The sequence below is a fragment of the Antechinus flavipes genome, chromosome 1, assembly GCF_016432865.1.
Source record: "Antechinus flavipes isolate AdamAnt ecotype Samford, QLD, Australia chromosome 1, AdamAnt_v2, whole genome shotgun sequence".
Classification (NCBI taxonomy): domain Eukaryota; kingdom Metazoa; phylum Chordata; class Mammalia; order Dasyuromorphia; family Dasyuridae; genus Antechinus; species Antechinus flavipes.
Window position 1 is genome coordinate 13248211 of NC_067398.1, and position 25744 is coordinate 13273954.

Below are 25744 nucleotides of genomic sequence, written 5' to 3' on the forward strand. Positions count from 1 at the left end.
CGGTTCAGCGATCCAAGGCAATCCCAAGAGACTTTGCGCAGAAAGTACCCCTAGAAAAACAACTCTGGAGATTGAATGCAAAACAGCACGTGCTCCGTCACTTCTTTTTTCTGTTTTTTTTTTTTTCTTTCCCTTTTGCTCTGATTTTTCTCTCCCAACACGATTCATAAAGCAATGACCTGGGATCTCCTGGAATCACAGCTTTTTAGATCTTGGAAAGGCGAGTGAAGGCATTAACAGGCCAGATTCAAATGGGTGGTAGAGACAGGAGAGGTCCTGAATTACAGTCACCATTAACAAACACTGGAATGAATTCATTCATGGGTTAGAGGGAGGAAGGGACATGGGGATTCTGCTCAAGGCAAGAGCGCCGGCTCCCAGGGTTAGGGGGAGGCAGAGGATTCCATCTGGACTCGGGAAAATCAAGGATCCCCAACAAGCTGTTTAACCACCTAAGTCAAAAGAAAAAAGGGAGGGGGGAGGATTTTGGTGGGACCTGAGAGGATGATTGTACATAAAGCAATGGCCACCTCTCCAGGGAGAGATAAACACATCATCGGCCTCAGTTTCCCCATATAAAAAAATGAAGGTGTTGGGCAGAAGGAGCCATGGAGACCCATCCATGTAAAACACTTGATTCCTGGGAAGGAAGGAAGGAAACAGAGAGGACGGTCCGGGATTCTGGTCCATAGGTGGGAGCTCCAGCTCCAAGAGGGCCAGGCAGAGTGGGGCTGCTCTCGGTTCTGCTGGGGGCCAGCCTTGACAATCATAACAAAAAGGGGAAGCGGGAGGCCTTGGCAGCTCCCCCAGACAGGCCTCCGCAGGAGCCAGGCCAGCGGGCAGGCCCCCACAGGTGCGCAGAGGAGGATGTGAGGGGGCTTTTATGGCGCTTCCTTTTGGGCCAAGCTGGGAGCCAAGGTCAGATTTGGGGTAGAAGGCGGAGGAGGCTCCCAGGAGATCGATGCTGTTACAACACGCTGGCCCCCCAGAAGATCTCCAGGATCAGCTCGTGGCACAGACGGACCAAGGAGGGGGAAAAACCTCGGCTCCCAGAAGTGGCTTCAAACAGCACTGAAGTTCAGCCATTATGACTGAATCCGGGCCTTGGCAAGTAAATTCACCTCCCTGCATGTCCATTTGTGCTTTGCAGCTGGATGAAGATTTTGGAGGCGATCCAGCTCTGTATCCAGAATCCTGTGACCTTATGGGCCTCAGTTTCCCCAAGTATAAACTGACAGGGTAGCCTTTGAGATCCCCTCCAGCGCTGGAGCTGTGATTCTATATAGAACTTTGCCAAGATTCTTCATGGCCTCGGAAACCTTCCTCAGTGTCACATGTTCAACGACCAGTGTCAAGGTCATGGGAGAACCGGGAGGAGATCTTTAACACCTTCCCGTGAATCTTTTAAAATTCCCTGTATTGGGAGGATTCTGGGAAGGCATTTCTTCCCTTCATTTCCCCCCTCCCCCTCAGAGCTCAGAACGGAATAACGGGTTTCATTCACCCCCTATCCGGTGCAAGACCCCTCCCTGCAACATCCCCCCCACACACGTGGGGGAGGGGGGATAACACAAGCTCAAACACTCCCAAAAACTCGGCCTTCACTTTCTCCCCGGGAAGCAGAGACTCGGGCAAACCAGCTGGGCGAGCCCCTCCCTCCCTGAATGACTCACAAAATCTCTAACTGGGGGCCCTGAAAAAAGGATCACGTTTTACTCCTGCCCTTCGGCATCAACATAACACGTGGTGCTTCCAGCATTGATTTTAAAACACGCGTTAATTAATTAATTCATTGGGGGGGGAGGTTGTTTTGCTTTGGTTTTTGTTGGGAAAGGGAAATAACGGAACTCTCCCCCCCCCCCTTTTTTTTCTAATTAAACACTTTTCTCTAAAACAAAACATCTTGGCAACTTGAGTCAGCTGCAGAGGTGGAGCCCGATGGCCCGAGGATCCATTTCTCTGCTCATAAATATTCACTGTTTAAGCCCGGCTCCGAGCAGGGCTTTGTTCTGGGAAGCGGCACAACTCCCATCCCCGCCAACAGAAACAGTTGATCAGTTTTCCTAGCCTCGCTGGCCCAGCTTCGTGAGCCGGCTCCCAGGAGCTGACGCATCCCCGTCTCCATGGCGACGCCAAGTGTGTGGGTTTGTTTGCTCTCTGAGCTCATTCAGCTCCCTGCTCTCTCTATTGTCCGGGGTCAGGGCCGACGCAGCCAACACACCGGGCCCTCTGTCCGCCAGACCAGCTCCCGCTTCCTCCCTCCCACCCCCACTGCACGGGAGACTTGGGGTGTCTGCAGGGAGCTGTGTTCTGTGGGGTTGGGTGCGCCCAGTCTCTGCTAAATTCTCCCTTTTTTCTAATGAAATCAGACAAAGGTTTAGATATTCTGTTGTTTTTGTTTTTTTTCATAAAATCAACTCTTAAGTTTATTAATTAGCTCAAAATTTATTAATTTCAATTTTATTAATCTCTCCTTTGTTCCAGAATTTCTAAATTAGTATTTAATTGGGTTTTTTATTTGTTTTTGTTCTAGTATTTTTAGTTGCATGCCTAATTCATTGATCAACTCTTTTTCTAATTTATTCACGTAACTATGAGAAATAGATTTCCCCCAAGGACTACGTTGGTATGTTGTCTCATTGTTGTCATTCTCTTGGATGAAATGATGGATTGTTTCTATGATTTGTTGTTTGACCCACTCATCCTTTAGAATTAATTTTCAATTAGTTTTTAGTCTATCTTTTCCCTGGCCCTTTATGGAATATATTTATTGCACTGTGGTCTGAAGAGGAACCATTTACTATTTCTGCCTTTCTACATTTGATTGCAATAACTTGATACGTTTTTATGCCCTAATACATGGTCAGTTTTTGTGTAGGTGCCACTTGCTGCAGAGAAAAAGGTATATTCCTTTCTATACCTGTTCGGTTTTTTCCAGAGATCTATCCTATCAGTTTTCTAGGATTCTATTAACCTCCCTAGCTTCTTTCTTATTTTGTAGTTAGATTTATCTAATTCTGAGAGAGGGGAGGTTGAGGTCCCCCATTAATATAATTTTACTGTTTATTTCTTCCTGTAACTGACAACTTCTCTTCTAAGAATTGCTCTCCCACTTGTTGCATGTACATTTAATATCCATACTACTTCATTGACTATGGTACCCTTTAACAAGATGTAGTTTCCTTCCTACCTCTTTTAATTAGACCTATTTTTACTCTTGCTTTATCTGAGATTAGAATTTCAACCCTTGTTTGTTTGTTTGCTTCAAAAGAAGCACAGTCATTGCTAAATTCATGGAGAGCTTTTCACTTTCCCCCTGGGGATCCATTTCTTTTAGAGTCCAGGAGGGGCAAATGAGGTATTAGGTGTGGAGTTAGAAAAGGCCTCATTTTACAGTCAAGAAGGCTAAGTGACCCACATTAGCCATCTCAGGCAAGATCTGAACCCATTTTACCATGCTGTCTTCCAAAACAACCACCATTATTACTACTGATGTTATCGTTATATTAATAACAATAGCAGGTGGCCTTTAGAAAATGCTTTACGGCACGTATCAGTTACAAGAATCATATTACAATAAAATATGATATATTGTTATAATCAAAAGTGTTATGATGTAACAACAGCCACTAACCTTTAGAAAATGCTTTAAGGAATATCATTACTATTCATTATAAGTGTTGTTATTAACAGCAAAATAAAAACTATATGTTTATTTATTATTATATTTATATTTTACTATGAATAAGTTACCTTTTAGAAAATCCTTTAAGGAATTTGATGATTATTCACTATAATAATATAATAAAATGTTATATTAGAATTCATATGATTATACTAATCGCCATTAACCTTTAGGAAACACTTTAAAGCACATTATCCTTATTAAATACGATAATAATAAAATGTTACAGTAGAATTCAAATTACTCTGTTAATGACAATAGCAATTAACCTTTAGGAAATTCTTTCAGGCATGTAATCATTATTAATCATATTATATAAAACTGATAACGGCAGTTAACCCTTAAAACAGTGGATCTCAGAGAATCCTGGGAGTCTCTGAAACCCTTTTAGAGGGTCTACAAATTCAAAAATAATTTTTATTTCCAATATGATAAATGTCTAGAAATATAATCCAGATAAATAAAAACACTTTGTAGAGATCCTCAATTTTTAATAGGATAAAGATAATGAAAACAAAACACTGCAAAGATAACTTTAAGGCTTGCAAAGTGCTTGTTTATGTAATATAGAATATATATATACACATATATAAAATCTCATTTAATTCTTGGAGAGCTAGATGTTATTAATATCTTCGTTTTATAGATGAGGAAATTGAGATTGAGATCACTCAACACATAATCTCCACTCCCCCCTCATTAGAACAATGGACTAGGCCCCTGGAACCAACCTGAGCTAGAACAGGACAGCTTTGGTCCTCTCTCACCCAGTTCTAGGCCTCTTCGGATCCTTCCAGCCATAGTCTTCCTATATTAGAATGGAAGTTTCCTGAGGGCAGAGAGTGCCTTGCTTTTACTAGGATCCCCAGTGGCTGGCGCAAAGTGAATTTTTTATAAATGCTCTGGTTATCTAAGAATACAGGCATGAACTCAAAAGCCTTGCACTCCAAACCCAGAGCTCTTTTTCCATTTGTTTTTTCCTAATTTAGACAGAAGTGAGGTTGAAGTTAACCTTTACATTATCTTTTTTTTAATATAATTAGTTGTGTAAAACAGAGTTCTGGCAAGTATTTGAAATGACCTAAGAGAAGATATATACTAATTATTAATCTACTCTTTAAAGCTACTCTTCTCCCTCTTCCCCCCCCACCAAAAAAAAAATTGGCCACACTTTGCCTGATTTCTAATGGGAAAACAAATCTGCTCATCAGTATTAATGCTTTTTAAAGCACCTTCAAGAATACTTTAACTTAGACTCATCAAGTCCGTATAAATTAGCCCTGGACTTTTATAAATATCCATTCTGCTTTGGAGACACCATAACTTTTCGGCAAGCCATCTCTATGCAAATGGCGCAAAAAGATGACTTGTGGGGAAATACACAAAAGGTCGGTGGTCTCTTAATTACAAAAAAAAAAAAAAAAGAGGATTCTGGGAGAACCGATTTACCAACACAAGAGCTCCATTAAACAGCTCTAAGAATGCTGACCTGATAAAATCTTTGCAACAGGTGTCCTTATGGGAAATTCTGTTGATCAGCTGTTGGGCAGACACCAGATACAGATCCAGAGCTTCTATCGAATATCAGGCTAATAAAGCTGAGATACAGTTGTATTTTAACTTCCTGATTCTACAATTTATCCTATTTAAGGTTCTCTATAGTTAATTTGTAACTTAAGTAGCAAAAACAATAGGAATGGTAAACCTATCTTGGCCACACGTGGGACAAGCCGGTCCACACAGAATGTTGCCCTGACTTCCCTCCCTGATCATCTCCAGATCATCCTGTTTGTACACAGTTGTTCACACGTTGTCTCTGCCATTAAACTCTGAGTTTGTCTTTCTTTGTATGATCAAGTTCTTATCACAGTGCCTGCCATCCAGTAGGAGCTTAATAAATGCTTAATAACCGACTTACTAAATGTCTGTAAATGTCAGCGTGATGTCTTTGGGAAATCGGATCCATCCGTGTTTAAGCCTTAAAGTCAGTTAAGTGGAATAGTTGATAGAACACTGAGCTTACAATCAGTGAGACCTAGATTTTGAATGCTCCCTCAGCCACCAGCTAGCTGTGTGACTCTGAACAGGTCACTAGAACTACTTTGTGCCTCAGTTTCTCCCATCTGTAAAATGAGGGGGTTCTGGAGCAGATGGCATCTGAGGTCTTTTTGCTATTGTATTATTACAGCATTAATTGTGTTTCTATAATATTTCTATATTATGTAGCCATGATATTTTATTTATATTATATATAATCCATATGCATATTTTTACTGGATGTTTTACTATATTATATATTCACATTGAATATGTTCACATAACAAAAATTAATATATTAATAAACATTTTTATATTATTTATACTTATAATATTTGTTGATATTATTAGTAGCAGTAATAATAGCAGCTGCTAGCACTTATTTAGTACTTCAAGGTTTATAAAACATTTTGCTTATGTCATTTCACTGGCCCCACGAGTCTCCCTTTCCATCTGCCCAAGGCAGATGTGCTGTCTTAATGAACACGCTCTATGAGAGCTTCTTTATCCCCGCAGAAGATACCTTTGGCTGACACACATGTCTCTCGCACACCTCGTCACCATGGGAACGTGAATGACCAAGGCTGTCTCGGTTGGATTATCGTTCAAGGAATCTTGAATCGTTGAGACCTAGTCATTAATTGGAAGAGCACTTTTGATGATATTTTGCTCTAGTGAATCAAATATTTATTTTATAACCATTGAACAATTAATACAACAGGATCTTGTAATCCCTTTTCCTGTCAGTTTTGTGATGGTAAAAATGGAGCAGTACTTGGAAAAGTCTGCCGGTCCCCTCGATGCAAATAAGGATGATTCTCATGAAAAATGCTAGTGGTAGGGGTCAGTCTTCCACCACCCTCTTCCACAGAGCTGTTCCAAGGAGCTTAATCTCCTAAAAGGGGGCTGCCCATGACTGCCAGGCCTTTCTGCTGGGTAAGGAGACAAAATGGGCTACCACAAACATTTTTGCACACGTGGATCCCTTTCCCTCCTATAAGATCTCTTTGGAATATAAGCCCAGTAGAAATATTGCTGGATCAAGGGGATGCACAGTTTATTCTCAATTCTCAATGAGTTCAAAACCAGCCTTTTAGACACTACTTGTGTGGCCCTATTTAAATCATTTAACCCACTTGCCTCAGTTTCTTCTTCTGTAAAATGAGCTAGAGAAAGAATTGGCAAACCACTCTAGTAATACACAACTGAAAATGACTGAACAAGAACCATGCTAACAAATTCTTTGGTTTAGGGGCATAAGAAATTTATTTTGTGAATTGAATTTGTTTGGGCTGAATTAACTTAAGTCCAGCATGGAAGATAACTCAAGAACCTTGCCCTTCATGCATTAGAACAAATGTGTCCTTATAGTAAAGAAGGCACATTATATCTATTATTCACATTAATCCATAAATCATTTTTCTGATTGGCAATAATCATTTGGGATACAGTCCTAAAATACACAAATTTGCCCATTTTCCCTTTCAGACGATGAGTTCTTTCCTGAGGTTATGGATACACAAACACAAAGGCCTTTCCTTCCAAACAAGTCAACTTACAACATTGGGACCCGTCCCATGCAAGCCCAACATGGAATTCGGAAAAGAAAACTTTCCGGATGACGAATGGAATTATTTTTTCCCCAACGTTTCCTCTAGGATCAGATATTCAGAACATGCCATGGCAGGGAAATAACCTTTCATGTTGCCAATAAACCCAAAGGTCTAGAAAAGTATCTGTGCTCTCATACCAACTTGCAAATCCAAAAAATCAAAATCCAAAGAGAGATTCACCATTTGTCAACTAGCGGACAAGCTGATGAGCCACAGCCTGAATGTTTCTCTACATGGCAGTTTGGCAAGGGAAAAAGTCATGGAACCTCCAATGTGTTGAGTAATTTATTTCTTTTGGTGACTTCTCTTTCTGAATACAAGCCAGTCAATTTGTACCGAGGGGCCTTAACTGTCTTCCCACTGCCTCTGGGGTTCTATAGCATGACAGACTGGGCGCCAGAATGAGCCTTCTACTCCAACCCACTCAATGTCCAAATGAGGAAACTGAGGTGAAAATTTTGGGATCAAAGATATGGGGTCAGATGGGGCTTTAGAGGCCATTTAGTCTGACAGGTGATAAAACAAAGACTAAGAGAAGTGAAGTGTCTCACCCAATATTACACTGGTGAGTAGCAGAACTGCCTTTACTTTTATTCCAACTTCAGGCAGAGAAAAAAACTAGAACATGAAAATCAGAGAGATGCAGAATCCAAAACCCAACGCTGGGTTCTGAGCCACAAACCAGACTCAGGCCCAATAACCCCTATATGTCAATAAGGCTCCATTGAAATGTATATTAAAAGGAAGTGGGGCAGCTAGGTGGCGCAGTGGCTAGAGCACCAGCCCTGAAGTCAGGAGGACCTGAGTTCAAATCTGACCTCAGATACTTAACCCTTTCTAGCTGGGTGACCCTGGGCAAGTTACTTATCCCCAATTGCTTCAGAAAAAAAAAAAAAAAAAAAAAAAAAAAAAGGAATAAGCTAGCATGTAGTCAAGTCACAATTGAGAGAACAATTCCCCCCTTATCTTTTCTGTACATGAAAATGTGTTTTAATTTCTAGGTAGTAACTTTAAAATGTTTTAAAATAAATTTTCCCCCCAAAAGAGTGTAGACAGTCGTAGAACAAGATCAAAAAACAGAAGAAATATAACAGCGAATCTGTTTACAGAGGCAGAAACGGAAGCCCCATCATTATAGCGAGGCAAAACTTGGAGGCAGAGACTGGCCCTTAGAGACGTTGCAAGTAATTTAGGTGTGAGAGCTTGGGAAAGACAGTTAACTAAAACAGGCCTCAGTTTCTCCAAAATATCCAACAAGTAATCATCAGCATTTACACAGAACTTTGGGAAGGGTATCATTCCGTGTCGTCTCACTACAGAGTCACCATTCAGTACAGTGTAAGTGCTACTCATGTCTCTGGACCCCAATTTAAAGAGGCTCAGGGAGAAGGGACACCAGGAGGATGATGGCGCAGAAGTCCCGATAGGTTAATATACAAGATGTAAGGGACCGGCTGCTGACTCAGAATGAGATTTGCCTCCTCTCACTGATGGGACTCAAATCCTGGCCCTCCTGGCTTTGATTGAAGCCGGCTCCCTCTCTACCAGGTCCAGCTGCTGTTCTGGTTGGAATCGCGATTGAAGACAAAAACAAAAAACGGCCAACGCTAAGAATCCAGTGCTGGCCCTGAAGCTAAATGGCGACTGCCTCGCCTGCGCTGAGAAAAGAGTCAGCCCTTTTCATGGTCCCAGAGTCACAGAAAGAGTACATATAGAAACCCTCTAAGCAGCATTAAGGCAATGGGAGAAGCCCGACACGGGCCCCACCCTGACCCCAGAAGCCAGAGCTGACTCCGTGCCCCATTTCAAAGGGCCAGAAAAAACCAGACCCTGTCAAGCTTGCCTCGCTCTGGTCCCTCAGCCAGGGCAGCTTCCTGATCATGGGACAGTCACTGGGTGCTCCCTTCCCATCGGTACTCGGGCCAGAATCCCAGATCGTGGGTGGCCGGTAAGAAGCAAGCCCAGCCTCTTCTGGTCCAGCCTCTGATCCTGAAGACAAAGATCTAAGGTAGAGATCAGTCATCAGCAGGTTCTTCTCTGGCTGTGGCTGGTCAGGGGGCCTGGGGCCGATCCCTCCTCTGACACCGACTCTAAACCACTTGCTGCCCAAGCACCTCCGTTTCCTTACTAACTGTGACCCAAGTAAAGTTCTTGGATGTTGCTGAGACTCAGTTTCCCCATCAAGCTCCAAATTCTAGCATCGGGTGAATCCTGGGCAAGTCACATAATTCCATGAGCCTCCTCTTCATCTGGGAAAGAAGCCTAATACTACTTATGGAATCTACCTCCCTGGCTAATTGTGAGGATCATGATGAGATGTCAAATTCTATATAAATGTCTGTTATTAGTAATTATTATTAGGCTGCCAAGTGGTATATTGGATAGAATGCTGGACAGGAAATCAAGTGGACCTGAGTTCAAATCTGGCTTGAATACTTACTAGCTGGGAAACTTTGAGCAAGTCACTTAATCTCTCTCTTTGCCCTTCTCTCATCTTTCTCCTTCTCTCATCTCTCCCTCTGCCTTTTCTTCTCTTTGTCTTTCTCTCTCTGTCTCTCCCTCTCATCTCTCTGTCTCTCTCTTCCTTTCTCTCATATGTCTCTTTGTCTCCTCTTCTCTCATCTCTCCTCTCATCTCTCTGTCTCTTTCTCTCTCTCTCCTTTCCTCTCATCTCTCTCTGTCTCTGTCTCATCTCTCTCTTCTCTTATTTCTCTCTCTCTCTCTCTCCTCTGATCCCTCTCTTTCCCCTTCTCACATCTCTCTCTCCTCTCAATTCTCTCTCTGTTTCTGTCTCTGCCTCTCTGTCTCTCTCAGTTTCTTCATCTGATTAAAGTCCCTACCTTATAAGGCATCAGGAGACAGACTATTTAGGTGCTTTGTGAACATTAAAACCCTCCAGAAATGCTCTTCCTGTCAGGATTGTAGGCCTTTGCTGAGCACTCATGGCCGCTGCTCCTTCCTACCATGAGATTGCAGATTCTGGAGGTCAAAGACCCCTCCTTGCAGCCCAGCCCCCTTCCTTCCCCCCTCCTCCCGCCCCAACACAGGGCCTGGCACACAGTTCCAGAGCCTGGAGCATTTCAATGCCAGTTCAATCCAAAGTGACTCACTTTCATCTCGAGTTTATTTTGGCTCCTTGGATTGTCAATAGGTTCATAAATCAGCAAAGCGAGAGATTTATTTCCCCCGACGAGCTTGAAAAACCAGTAGTTCCTGATACCGCAGCACAGGACATGTTATCACAGCGGTTAGAAAAACCCTTTCAACGATTCGGATCAAATTGTGTGTACACAAGAAACACGCCGCGTGTGTGCACATGTGTATTCACACGTGTGCTCATGTACACGTGTACACGTGTGTGTGCTGTTGCTCGGGGCATCCACCCAGTCTGTTTATTTCAAGATCTTGCTGGGAAAGTTACAAGTTTCACAATGAAAAAGATGAGTTTCCTATAAAGCTGAGGTACTTTTTTTCCCTTGAGGGGTGATTCCTTTTCTTTTTATTACAGACCCCATGTTCTCTCTCTCTCTTGCTCACTGGCTCTCTGTCTCTCCTGCCTCTCTCTCTCTCTCTCTCTCTCTCTCTCTCTCTCTCTCTCTCTGTCTGTCTTTGTCTCTCTCTCTCTCTCCTCTCATGTCTCTCCTTCTCTCATTTCTCTCTGTGTCTTCAGAAACAGGAAGTCCCACCTGGAGTCTGCCCCAGTTAACCCTTCTTCTTCTGTGGGAGACTCTCCACGGGTGAGCGACCCTTCTGCTGGACACAAGTCACTCTCCTTCCCCAGCCCTGGGGAAAAATGGAAAGAGAGAGAAAGACAGAGAGAGAGGGAGAGACAGAGACAGAGATACAGAGACAGAGAGAGAGCAAGTGTATCTCCATCTACAAGCTGGTAAGGCAAAGCTCTGCCCTCAGCTCCCAACCCCAGCCATGGTCTCCCTCAGGCCACGGGCTCCCTCCCAAGCCCCCGCGGGCGATGACTCGGGTCTGGCCTGGCTCCACGTGGCTGGTGTCCAGGCCGAGCAGGGCAGCCCCCGGGCCTCCATCCCAGGCTCGCCGTGCCGGGCTTTGCCGGGAGGGAGAAGGGCGGCTGTGGCCGGCAGCTCTGCACAGTGGGCAGCCCCCCGGGACTGTGGCTCTGCCGTCGGAAGTTTGCCAAAGGGAGCTGAACAATGTGAATTCTTCAGCCTGGGTGTGGTGGAAAAAACCCCGAGTTGCCTCCAAGTCAGATCTGGGGTTTCTGGTCCCTGCTCTGCCGCCAGTTCCCAGGGAGACCCTGGGGAGACTGTTCCCCATCTCTGGGGCCCCGAGAGTCCTTGGTGGCCCCCAGCACTAAGGCAGGATGCTCTCCCTTCTCCCCTCTCCCTCCCTGGCTCCTGGCAGACTCAGCTCAATGGCCATGAGGGGCACAGTGGCCAGAACCCCATGCATGGAGCCGGAAACCGCGAGTTCAAATCTGACCCCCGATTCTGGACACATCACCGAGCCTTTCTCTCTACCTCTGTTTCCTCAGCTGTAAAATGGGGCTAATCAGAGCACTGACCTCCAAGTGGGGTATGAAAATCAGCTGAGACAGCTCAAGCCAAGGGCTCTATAAACCGGACTCAGCACCAGGTCAATCACGAAGCCAAGGCCGAGTGTTCTGGGCCTGGTTAAGGCTCTTACGACACCATCATTCAAGGCTCACGGCCCAGTCTGCCGGGGAGACGAGGCCGAGCCCAGAAACGGGAAGCTCCCGTCTCCATAAGGTTCTTCCCTAACTGTCCCCACTCCAAGCAGCTGGGAGAGAACCCCCTGCCCCAGCATCCACAAATCTTCAAAAGTTACTAGAATTTCTCAATAATTACTTATTATTTATTATAATATTATAATTATAAAATTTCAAATAAATTATGTACCCAATGCAAGGTCTTTGAGGGCAGGGAGCCCTGTTTGCTTGTGGACATGTCCCCGGCACTCAGCTCGGGGCCTAACCCAGAATCCACACTCTCGCTTTCTTGTTCTCCTCTTCCTCCTTGTTTTCTTCCTCCTCCTCCTTCTCCTCATCACTAGCACCCTAAGGGGACAAAGCGCTTCACATAAAGCGTCTCATTTGCTTTGGTTCTCACTCCCACCTGGGAGGGAAGCACCATTAGTGTCTCCATTTCACAGTTATTCGAGGCTGAAACAAGTGAAGGGATTTGTCCAAAATAACAGCTAATAAGTGTCTGAGGCAGGATCTGAACTCGTGTTTTCCTGGCTCAACCAGCGCCTGCAGCCTCCGCCAGTCCCTTGCTGCTTCCCGGTACCAGGTCAGGCTCACTCTGAGGGCACGGGGTAGGGCACGCACGGGGCCAATAAGCCAACAGTCATTAATTAAGCATCAGCTGGACACCCAAGCCCCGCGCAGGGAACCACGAGACAGGCTACGGCACGTGGAAAACGAAAAGCGGTTCGGGGGGATGTGCAGGAAGGACGCCAAAAACAGAGCTGTGAAGGGAGGGAAACAGGGAAGGTCAAAGGGACGTGGAGAGGGAGGGGAGACTTGGCAACGGGGAGCCCCAAACCAGAGCCAGACGCCCGCCTGCCATTGATGGGAGGCCATGGCCCCGAGCAGCCTCGGAAGGGCTGTGGCCTGGGCCAAGGGAGGGAATACTCACACCCGTGAGCTCCCAGAACCCTCGGCAAGAGCCCGGCTCTCTCCAGCCAGGACCCTCTCGACCAGACCTAGTGCCATCCAACAGCCACGGGTCTCTGATGGAGAATTCCTGCTACCTCTGCTGCCTCAGAGAAGGCAATAAGGAGAGTCTGGGGGGACTGGATGGGAAACCGCCCTCCCTGCCTCAGTTGGGTTTTCTGCAGCTCCTCCCATTTCTCACTCTCCCAGGCTCACTGAGTCAGCCCAGCCCAGCCAGCAGGGCATGTAACGTCTCTCTGGGCAGGGCTTGTTTTTGAGGAAAAACACCAGCATCTGCGTTTCATTTCTTATCTGGCCGGGGCTAGCCCTGGGAGCACCCCATACCCCTGTCCAGCAAGAAGGCAGGAAAACCAAGTGTGCTGTCACGGGGATTTCCTCTTTTCTTCCAAGACTCACCCCCAGGAAGATGCTTCCTTAAAGTCTAGTGAGAAGCAGCTTCATTCACCTAGAGCTCTGAGAGCCTCCCATTTATTCCCCCTCCTCCTCTTCCTCCCTAGTTCATTGTAAATTCCAATTGAGGCAAAATCAAACACAAATCTCCATCTATCCTCCTGGACTCTTAGACATGACAACTTCTTCAGCCATTAATCCACAAGCATTTATTAAGCACCTCTTATATGCCAGCTGATATGCACAAGACAGAAGAATTCTTGGACTGGAGAAACCTAACTTGTTTCTAATTTTCTGAAGAGCAATATTCAGATTTAGGCAAAATCAAACGCTGATACAAATCTCTATCTTCCTGGACTCTTAGAAATGACAACTTCTTCATCCATTAATCCACGAGCATTTATTAAGCACCTTTTATATGCCAGCTGATATGCACAAGGCAAGAAGATTTCTTGGACTGGAGAAAACGAACTTGTCTCTAATTTTCTGAAGGGAAATAAAGAAAAACTCAAATGCGTAGCCATACACACGAGCACATATGCATGCAGACAAACCTTTGTACCTTCGGTGCTAAGCATAGGGCTCAGCACATAGTAGGCACTTCATAAATACAGTGGACTTGACAGACAAGCCAAAAAACTAAAACTGACCTATGACCTCATCCATTCCTGAGCTCCTACCAGGGATTGAGAACACGCCCTACTCTAGAAACCCTTATCTCCCAAAAGTTCACCAAACAAGGATGTCACATGACTTTTATCTCTGAATACCAGAGGATCAATCCGGCTGGCTGGCCAGACACTGTCTGCTCTTTCATGTGACCGGCCCAAATTCTCTTTCTGCCAAGAGATCTCTCAGTGCATGGGGCCATTTTTCTGTGTCATTTCTCACTGAGCATATATTCCCAATGCCCTCTGTAGGGTAGCCATTTTTATTTTTAGAAGCAGCAGTATTCCAGGTCTCACTATCCCAAAGCCACCTGGGAGAAGATAAGCTTTGGAAAAACGGGCTCCAGACTGAAGAGAGCTTTGCAATGTCCTGAATCCCAAAGCCAAATCGCTTCTCCTACTGGGATTCAACCCGGACTTCAGCTGTTTGTCCATCTACGTTATTCCACAATCACAGGTTGTTTTTGAGCATGCTCAATAGAGAATCCATCCAAAGGCATGCTGAAATCTGGAAATGAGATTTTCCATCCACTTAGTGTTCTCTGTGTGGATGGACAGATTATATTCCTTTGGGTATGGATTATATGTGAAGAATATATCATATACATATGTATATACATGTATGTCTCCATGCCAGATTTATAGAAATAATTTCAAGATATAAGATAAAATCAAGATAGATTTTCTGTGACAAAAGGAAATGCATGTGCCATCACCAGAAAGAACTGGAAACGCTTTTTTCCAAGTCCTTCCTATATTCCAGGTATTGCGCTAGATGCTGGGAACCCTAAATTTAGAGAAATGGATTTGTTTATGTTTTAATACTTTGCATACTCCCTAGCACTTTTTTAAAGCAAGAGCTTTAACATGAACTTTGTCAATGATTAATTATTAATCATTATTAATGGGCAGAGAGCCAGCCTTGGGTTCAAGGAAGAGATCAAATCCTGCTGTAGGCCTGACGGGGTAAATCACAACCCTCAGCGGCCCCGCCAGCTCTTCAAGACTCTAAGTAAAAGGTCAGTGTTGACCTTGCATGACAGGGGAGTTTCCTCACCCCGGACTCCCTGTATCAGTGCAATCACTGATCTGTTCTTAAAGTGACAGGCTTGGGAAGGGACCTAGTGCAAAGCATTTGTGGTTGGTTTGTTGACTATTCCCTCGCCCAGTTCCAACCTGTCAGGGCTCAAGTTCTCGGGTTAAGATTTCATTCCTTAGCTTGATCGTTTATTTGATCAGCCAGCTAGGTGACAGCCTTGAAGGGCTGGATAATGATGCTGTGGCAATTCAGAAAAGTGGGCGATCGGCCACTTTCAGCCGGAGGGGTCGGGAAAAGCTTCAGGGAGGGAGGAGGCCTCTGGCTGCTCCTGGAGGAACGCCCTGAAGTGGCTGCTCAGCAGAAAGGAATGAGGGTATTACTGCACGTCCTTCACACTCAACACACTGAAAAAGACCGTCCTGGTTTGGAGATTTAGTTATCAAAAAAAGAATGACAGGGTGGGAATTCAAGAAAGGAAATTATGAGAAATCTAAAACAGGACTACTCAGCTCTAGCCACCACGCCTGCTTGGGCCTAGATTCAAATCCCACCTCTACCACTTACTATACTCTGTGATCTTGGGCAAATTATTTAAGCAACCTGGAGCTCAGTTCCCTCCTCTGTAAAATGAGCAGATAATCCTTAGGAGTCTGTGATCTAACTCAGCCTCCCCAGCCTCCTCTCCCCTCTGACTGGAGAGCAGAGAACCAAACTCCTCCCAATTCCTTCCTTTATGGAGGGCAGAAGCTGAACTCTGAGCTGGCTCCTTCAGGCTCCATGGAACAAGAGTTCCATCCCCCTCCCCTGCTTCCTTTTGTTTTGTCTCTTTAGATTGCAAGCTCCTGCAAGGCAGGGACCGAGTTTCTTTCATTAATTGTGTGTTAGCACCTGGCACATACTAAGTACTTAATCAGCATGGGCTAGATCGGATTCTAGAAGTCATCTAGACCAATCCCCAAGCTAATGAAGGAGTGGGGGAGGAGCAAGAAATGACTCTCACGGTGTCAAGATTCGAACTCAGGCACTACCACCCAAGCCGAATACCACCTGGCATTTTCACATAAAGGCTTCCTAAATGGGGATGATTGGTGCTCATAATTTCTTCTTCTTTTTTTTAATACCTATTTATTTATTTGTTTCTTTTTAAAAAAATTTTAATAGCTTTTTATTTACAAAACACATGTATGGGTAATTTTTCAACACTGCGCCTTGCAAAAACTTCTGTTCCAACTTTTCTCCTCCTTCCCTCACTCCCTCCCCTAGATATAGCCCAATAAATATGTTAAAATATATGTTAAATGCGCTATATGTATACATATTTATACAGTTATCTTGCTGCACGAGAAAGATCGGATCTAGAAAGAAGATAAAAAAAACCTGAGAAGGAAAACAAAAATGGTGTTCATAATTTCAATCATCAAGCATTCACTAAGAGCTCCCCCAGTGCGGGCACTCTGCCAAGTATAGCCAATGTCTCTCCCAATCTCTTCTGACCTGTCCCCCACCCCATCAGCCCTAAACACTTCACTCCTTTCCCAATTCTCCCCTCATTTTTCTAAGGAGATCCCAGGTAGGGAAAGACCAATTAGTCGCCCACACCCCAATCCATCCCAGAGATCCCGACTGCCCGGGGGAACAGGGTGGGTCTGGGGGAACAGCCCTTTGATGTCCCTTCTCCAGATGGCCAAACCATACAGAGCGAAACAGCTGCCCCTAAAAATATACCTCATGTGGTCATATGGAATGCATGAGCAGCAGCTGGGCTCGTCCTTTCCGAAGCAAAGTGGACAGGACGGGGTGGGCCGGGGGCTGGCGGGGCTGCCTCGTAAATGCTCCAAGGAACACTATACCCAAAGCCATGAGGTAGGATGGGAAAGAATAAAAGAAAGAATAGAAACGAGCCTCACAAGCTCTAAAAGTCCCTAATTATAAAGTATTCTATGAGCTTGGAGACTAAAATAATATTATGGTAATATCATTAGACTATTTTATTAATATTACTCTCTTACATTAGAGCAATCATTATAATGACTGACATTTTTAAAGCTCAAGGCTTCCCTAAGCCTTTTGGGCTTATATGCTAATAATATCTGCTAAATATAGATACTTAGCTTCTCTGTCCTTAAAAGGTATTGAAACCATCCTCAAGACTTACTCAGGAGACTAAGGGTGCGCTGACATGGCTTTCTAAACAAGAAGCCAGACCCCTGACCCCTAAATCAGCCCAGTCGGTTCGGGAGGCCCAGAAGCCGAGTCCGGAGGAATCACTGCCGTCTCCCAGCTGGCTGACTTGGGCTGCCATGACTAAGCAGTGGCCAGTGGTCTCCCACTTCATCCCAGTTCTGCACATGAACCATCAGAGCATCCACGGCCTATGACCCCAGATACTATCTGACCCGAACCTCACCAGTAACTAGCGGTATCATTCCTTTCTTAATTTTTTTTGGCTCCAAATGCTATTTCATCACTATAGGGAATCATTTTATGGAAATCTCTGCACCAACACAGAACTGGTCAAGAACTCATTAGTTAGCAAACTGAGAGTTTTAGGGGACACAGAGAGAGAGGCTCAGTGACTCGCCGTCCCTTTGTCCACTACACCAGGCTGTCTCTATCCATCTTTACAGAGAAGGTTCGGATCTGCCCATAGTCACACACCTCCTACTACTTAAGCCACACAGACATTGCCAGTCTCAACTAAGTCAACGTCTAGAAAGCTCTTTGTACCCATAAAAAGCCAGCATACTATAAACCCCTTTATAAATGGGAATTACCATTATTACCGCTTGGGGCAAAGAATCAAAGGTCATAACAAATGAGGGAACGTCTATAAGGCACTTTGCAAAGCTTCCAGTGCTCCATAAATACGAGCGACTTGTTTTTCTCATTTTATATTTGATGGCGTTCAGATGGAAACAACCCTGGGACAGGTCTTTATCCCAGTAATATTATTTTACATTAAATGTCCAGATGATTGCTGGGCAGCCCTTATGGAACAAAAAATGTGGAGATAGAAACTTATTTCTGAGACTCACGGAAAGCATCTTTTGGAATTCTCTCACAACTCACAGGAGAATGGATTCCCACATGGGTTTGATTTTTTCTGCAGGTTCTCTGATTTTTATTCCATTCTAATCTATAGCTCCTATATATTCAGTAAGGTGCCATCTAGTGCAGTGTTCTCATACTTTTATAGGACGATCTTATGTCCAAAGAACCGTGGTCAACAATTTTGTTTGAGATAATGATCTGACTGAAGTACAGCTGGTTAGTTGAATTCTAAAGGACATTTGGGGCTTAGCTAGGTGGATAGACTCATTTTCCTGAGTTCAAGACTCAGACATTTATTAGCTCTGTGATTCTGTTCAAGATACTTCATCCTATTTGCCTCAGTTTCCTCATCTGTAAAATGAGTAGGAGAAGGCGATCCCACTCTGGGATTCAATTAAGAAAATCCTGCATGGGGTGCAGGGCCTGAATGAAATAACTGGACAACACCAAATTTGTAGTACAAGGATTTCTTGCAATTACTTTCTGAAGGATAGGGAGCTTCTAAAGCATATTTTTGGTTACTTGTTACTCAATTCTTTTCATCTACAGCAGCTCATGGCACATTTTCTTCTCTTCCATTATAAACTGCGCTGCCCTTCTTGGTTCAAACTTCTGCGTTCGTATCCTTCAGATGCTTCTACTTGGACTTACGGTCGCTTGAGCGCAGGTGGGTGTAGCCACAGAGGGGCTCTCTGGTTCCAGTCCTGAACTTTAGCTATCTCGCAAACTCCATCCAGAGGCAAACTAGTCTTAGTTGCGCTTCCCAAGTCGAGGGATGCGCGTCTGTACCTCTTTTTGGTCTTTACGATTGATTTGTGACGGCATCTGCTCCTGGAACGTTTCTCCAAGTTTTAACTCGCTCATCATCTCGGAACATCTGTCAGTTCCCTTTCTCGTTTATGAGGAAGGCGCTAACTGTGTTGTCAATGTCACGGGATGATGGCCCTAGGTTTTGTTAACTACGGACAAAATCTATGGTGATCCTTATCATTATTACATTCATTTAGCCCAAAAAATAGAAGAGCTTTGGCCAAAGTCCAGACAGAGGCAGTGCCTCCAGTGAACATTCTTCTTTCATTTCCTTCCTCTCGGAGGACTTTCCCCAGCCTTCTCTGCTTTATCTCTCGTTGCCCCTTCTGAGCTGGGGGAGAGCAAGGGTAGTCTATATAAAGAACGAGCCAACAATTTTGATAAGCAGGTGTTAGAAAAATGATAATGACCTCCTGCTACTCAGCTAGAGATGGGGAGGGGTGGAGGACAAAGGGAGCCTTGTGTCATAGCCCAACTGGGTGGCTTCGGAACGTTTTCCTCCTAAGAGAGATAGTCCCCAAACAGACACACTGAGACATGAGAAGTACCCCTAAAAGGGCTACATGAGAACTGTCAAATTTAATTCTGTCAAAAATTCTGGGCCATGTTTACTCTTAAATGTCTTCCTAATGAAACTAGCCTTGGATAATCAATTCCTCTTCCATTCCTTCTCTCTTCTCCTATTTTTCCTCTCTTTGTCTCTCCATCTCTCTTTCTCTGTCTCTCTCTGTCTCTGTCTCTGTGTCTCTGTGTCTCTCTGTCTCTCTCTGTCTCTCTCTCTGTCTCTCTCTCTCTCTCTCTCTCTCTCTCTCTCTCTCTCTCTGTGTCTCTCTCTCTCTGTCTGTCTCTGTCTCTGTCTCTCTTTCTGTCTCTCTCTTGCTGTCAAACTACATTCAAAGGAGTAGAGCAACACTTCCTGCTTATAAATGAATTCCCTTCTACCAGCCTTTGGAAAGAATCCAGCCCTCATAGTGAAAAGAAAAACATCAGCTGACTCCTTTTTGAAGTAAATATGGGTAAATTGCTACTGTTCTTTCTCATCCAATGGGGCCAGTTGGGAACATTCTCCAAATTTAAAACAATGAAGTCACCCTCCCAGCTCCTTCTGGTGCCCTGAAACCCCAATTCCCAAAGTGGATTTTCTCCTTCACTGGAATGACCCCAAGCTCTTGAACAGAAACCTTCCCCTGAACTTACAATGATATCAAAGGCCGAAACAACGAGGTTTCAGTATCTTATCGCAGTCAGCTCCCTTCTCTTCCCTCTGAAGCTTCACGCCAACTCTGAGTCATCAGTAAAAGCCCCACATTGTCCAAGACATTCAAAACCCTGCACAGCGCACCAATGTCCTATTCACCATCCTCTCTGGAAGCTGAATTCTGAGACTAGCCCTGGACAGTCAGCTAAGGGTGTACACACACACACACACACACACACACACACACACACACACACCAGTCCTAAACTGTCTTTATGATTTCCAGGAAGATTGGGAGAGAGAACTGGCAAGGAAAAGGCACAACATTCCCTTGAAAAAACAGCAAAAGAAATGGCAGCCAACCTACCCACCCACCCTCAACTACCGGCAGCTACCACGAGAAATCTGCTTTTGGAAAGAAAAAATAGGATGAAAGAACAAAAAAACTATTTAGAAGTATAAACATAATGAAAAGATATGATGCATTGAAAGTAACTAGAGCAAAAATACCAGGAATAAAACTAAAAATGTTCAAAGTACAAATTAAATGGATAATAAGGAAGAAATGAAATAATAGTGATGAGAGAAAAGAAACGAGTATTATTGAGAAATATCCAGACATGAGAAAAATGAAATTCAGCATTTAGCATACTTAATAAATGCTTCTTGTTTTGACTTGACTCAGCAAATTTAGAAAAGTCTATTAAAAACAAATTTTAATCGATGAAATGAAAAGCAGATTATTTTAGGAAAGGAGAAGATGGTAAAAAACAACAGAAAGAGCCCACAAAATTATTCTAATAGAAAAAGATTTGGATTTTATGCCACCAAATGTGACCAAGGAAAAGTTCAGAATTATTGGGTTTCCCAGAATCCTATGACAAACTAAGTCTATCTAGTCATCCTATTTCAGGAAAGCCTTAGGAGAGAATTTCCCAGAAATACTGAAAAAGAAGATTCAATATCCAAAGGAGAGAATTAACTATTCACCACTTTTTCTCAAATTTTCGGTGGCCATGAGCATACTGTTTCAAATCTGTAAGGCTCAGAATTAAGGAAGAACCTGGGTTGAATACAGTAAAATGAGAATTTACAGACATAAATGAAAAGTTTATGTGTGGGGCTAAAAAAGTCAATGTCAACAGCTAAGGAAAACCATTGTGGAGATTTAAAAGGTTCAAGAGACAGAGTTTCTAAGTCATTTTATCATTTTATGAAAAAGACCAGCACCTTATTCATAAAAGGATGATCATTTGGCTCTTAGATCAAAGTCCATCATGCCGGCAGGCTCAGGACTTAAATGTTCTTTTGGAAGAGCAGCGGCCATCGGCTCTCATTAGCTGACACAATGGGAGGTGAGGGGCTGAAAGTGACATCACATCACCCTTGGACAGTCTTATCTCTACATCCAGTTCACCCCCAGCTTTGGGCAATCTAATCAAAGAATTTATCCCCATCCAAACCTGAGTAAAATACAATTTCCCCACCTTAGATTAAATTCCGTGGAAAGTTGGATGGAATCTGACCTAGACTGAGGGTGGTTAATTCACTCCTCATCATCAGTCGTGTTCTTCAAGAGACTCAACTTTCTATTTTTTAGAATCAGGACTGAAGGGGAGAAACCAGACTCTGCAACCAGAAGACTATGAGGGAGCCACAGTGAGACAAGATTTGATATGAAAGCAGCAAAGGTCTTAGTGGACTCCAAGTTCAATGACCCAAGAGCAGGAAAGGGCAGCCCAAAGAGTTCACAAAATCACGGACTAGATTAAAGCCGCCATATAGACAGCCCTAGACTCCATGCCTTTGCCAGGGTTTTCCCTCACGCCTGAGATGCTCTTGTAGGAGACAAAGTATCTCACCAAGAACTCCACCAACTCACTGATGAATCAAGAAGATTTATTTTACATTCTTGCAAAAATGAGGGCCTGGGTTAGCAGACACCTTGGAAAATCCAAAGGCAGGATTATATTTCCTACCAGGAAGCACAAGTCCCTCCCCCGAATCCCCATTCATTGGATGTTTCAGCCGTCATGAGATCTGAATCTCCACCCCTCATTCCATAGCCAGTCCCTGTCCCCAAACAGCTTACCTTCCAGAAGGGGAAAGTAACCGTGGAGGACTAGAGGTAAAGAACAAAAGATTCTTTTCAAATCTCAGTCCCTGCCCCCAAAGAGCTTACACTCTTTCTTTCTTTGGGGGGAAAATAGCCTCTATTCTTGATTAGTCTTTGAAGTTTTTGTGGGTTTCAGTTTTCTAATTTAAGTTTCATTTCTCCAGTTAATTTTCATAACTGTGAAAACCAAATCAAGGCCTGATCATCTCCCACAGTTTCATGGATTCTCGGGCCTCCTTCAAGTTGTTCAGTCGTGTTCAACTCTCCATGACGCCATGTCTTGGCGGGGACGCTGGAGTGATTGGCCATCTCCTTCTCCGGCTCATTTTACAGATGAGGAAACTGAGACAACAGAGTCAGGGGAATTGCTTCAGGGTCATACAGCAAGTAAGTGTCTGAGCAGGATTTGAACCCTTCAAGAGGATTCTTCCAGACCCCAGACTCAGCACTCACTATGGCACTCCCTAGCTACCCACCTTCAGCAGGAGGACTTACCTGTTCTCCACTCCCTCTCCCAGCCCTTCCCTCTGAGATCACCTTCCCTGTAACTTCCTTTTATACTCTCTCTCTCTCTCTCTCTCTCTCTGTGTGTGTGTGTGTGTGTGTGTGTGTGTGTGTGTGTAACCATATTTTGCATGTTGTCTTCCCCATCAGAACAAAAGCACCTTCAGGGTAAAGAATTTTTTGGTTTTGGGGGTTTTCCTTTTGCTTTTCTTTGGCTCTCCAGTGTTCAGCAGAGTGCCTGGCACTTAGCAGGTGCATAATAAATGCTTGTTGAGTCCTGGAGAGGAGACAGTCCTGCTTTACTCCAGCCTGGCAGATATCTGGGTACTACGTTCAGTTGTGAGCGCGGTGATTTAGTCAAGGACATGGATAATGGGAGACTAATTCAGAAAAGGGCAGTTAGACGGTGAAGGGCCCGCCTTCTACGGATCAGCTGAGGGAACTGGCAGAACTGAGCCTGTGGAGGACGTAATAAGTGCCTGAGTTTTTCAGGGCTATGACCCCGGAGAGAGGAGGCGTGGTCTTCTTGGCCCCAGAGAACAAAGCTAAGAATGACAGATGAAGTCCCAAAGAGATAAGAGCCTTCAAAACGGGTGCCGCGCTATCGGAGGGCTCTGGGAAGCAGCCTGCCCCGCCCTGGGCGCTCGAACTTTCCGGGTCGGGACCCAAGCCTGGCAATGGGCCGGGAGGGCCGGCTGCAGCCGGGCCGAGCCCGTTCCCGCCCAACGAGACATTCGGGGGAAGCCAACCTGGTTTCTCCTGGCTGACCATCGTGTTTGGAGAAAGAAGGCGCGATGTACTAAGTACGGATTTTAATCCTGACCCTGCCACAAACGGGAAAAATGACCCCAAGTGAATGAATGGATAAAAAGCCCAGCAAGTGCTGGCAACACGAAAAGGAAATAAAAACAAAACCACAGTCCGTGCTTTCTGGGAGCTCACGCCCTCACGTGGGGGGTAAGGAGGCAAGTGGGTTCAACGATGAGGATGCAGCGGGGGGTAGATGGCAAGGCCAGGGGGAGCCCAGGGTGCCTTGGAGTTTTTGCCCCACAAAGAGGGGCCCACAGCACTGGAAGGAGGGAATGGCTCTCTAAGCCCTAGCACCGAGTCCCATCCCTCACAGGGGGCATCCACAGGGGGATACCCCCATTTGCTGACGGCCTCCCTCTGCCTCTCTCAGATGTCATCACAGGTGATCTATCCCATTCATTAACAGACCCACAGCCACAAGCTCTGAGGAGCCGTCCACCTTCCCCAAGATCTCCCCAGATTCAGCAAAAGCCCCGCCACATCCGAGAGCCCAGAGGCAGCCCCGACACCAGGAAAGGGACCCGCTGCGCCCTGGCAGAGGCCTGCTCCCTGCCCTCCCCAGAGGGAGATGTACATGACTGTTCATCTCCGCCCAGAAAGAGAAGCATTAGCTCACGGTCCGACACCGCCCGATCTGCTGCTCGGAGGAGGCGGGCCCCCCCCCCCCCCGCCCCGATCTGCTGCTCAGAGGAGGGGGCTTCCTCTCCGGAATTCTGGGAGCAGAGTCCCTGCCTTTCCTGCCTGCTCGTCACTCCGGCCACAAAAGGTCCTCTGCCAGTGGGGGTCGCCCGGCCCCCTGCCCAGCCTGCACCTCCTGGCTGACCCCACACGCCCTCCCTCCAAAGCTCCAAGACACACGTACACAGCAGGAGCGTCCTCCGGGCGGAAGGTCCAGCTCCAGGGGATGGGGAGCCGCGCCATCCCAGACACGGCCCCGGCAATGCCATGTCCTGGCACTTCCTCCCAGACACACACACTCACCTATCCCTCTGCCAGGGGGGAGAGACTGAGGAGACACGGGATCTAAAAACGTGGCTCCCCCAGGGGAGACTGAGACACGGCCACTCGAGCCGCCATCCTCGTCGCCCCCACCCGGCCCTGGCCCTATTCCCGGGGGCCACCGTGTCCAGAGAGGGGAGCGTCTGCCACGCCGGCCTCCATCTCCAAGCCAGGCACCCGGATGTCCCCCGCCGGCGTATGGCAGGAGGACTCCCTGGGGCAGGAGCGTGCTCGCTGGGCTTTGTACCCCCAGGGCCTGGCGCACACAAGCATTAAAGGCTGCATTCACAGTCTCACCATAACCTTAGAGTGAAATCTCATCCAGGAGTGGGGAGAGCCTGCGTGGGACAGGTGAGTCCGGGAGGGAAACTCCTTCCTCTCCCCCGGTGGCAGGGCAGGGAGGCTGGGCAGGATGCCCACCAGAAGAGGGCTGGCAGAAGGGAAGGCCTCAGGTGCCCATCCAGCTGCTTTTCCATGCCCTCAGACACACGACGCAGCCGCTCTGCAGCAGATGCTGTATTAAGTGCTGGGAAGGCTCCCCAAGGAACCCCCCCCCCAGGAGCTTCGGTTCTTACCTTTCCTTCTTTTCGTCCATCCCCCTGCAGGCGTACTGGCCCATGACTGTGGAATTGTCCATGGCTGGGTTCCTAGCATTGGGCTCCGTCCTGAAAGAAAAGAACCCATAGGTCAATCGATGAACATTTATTAAGCACCTTTTATGTGCCGGGCACTGTGCTGTGCTATATGCATGCATGTCCAAAGGGAGACAGGTAAGTGCTTATCTTAAAAACTTAGAGGCATTTAAGATGCAAAACTGAACTAATTAACCCCCCCACACACACACATACACATACCCAGACCTTCCCCTCTTCCAGCATCCTCCCAGCATCCCAGGCTGCTCACCTGGGACTCACCCTGCTTTCCTCACTGTCACCCCCCAGATCCAATATGGCGCTTGTGGAGTTCACCTCCTTCTCTCCTCTGACCTTGCCCTGAGCCTGGTCAGGGTTCTTTTTTCTCAAGTTAAAAGTTAAAATAAACAATTTTTTTTTAATTTAAAATTAAAAAAAAATTTTTAATGAGAAGGCCCAGGTTGCAGGTCCTCTTGTTTGGACTGTGGGAGGGGTCTCGCTGCCTCAACCTCCCCTCCTCC

General features: G+C 45.6%; 1 protein-coding gene across 1 annotated transcript in view; it reads right to left on the reverse strand.

The window, feature by feature from the left end:
• Positions 1-25250, reverse strand: part of ARHGEF3 (Rho guanine nucleotide exchange factor 3) — a 220129-nt gene extending 194879 nt beyond the window's left edge. The window contains 1 exon segment of the mRNA XM_051979161.1: positions 25167-25250. Within this exon segment, the coding sequence (XP_051835121.1) occupies positions 25167-25228 (62 nt within the window). The 5' untranslated portion in view covers positions 25229-25250.
• Positions 25251-25744: the final 494 nt, after the last annotated feature.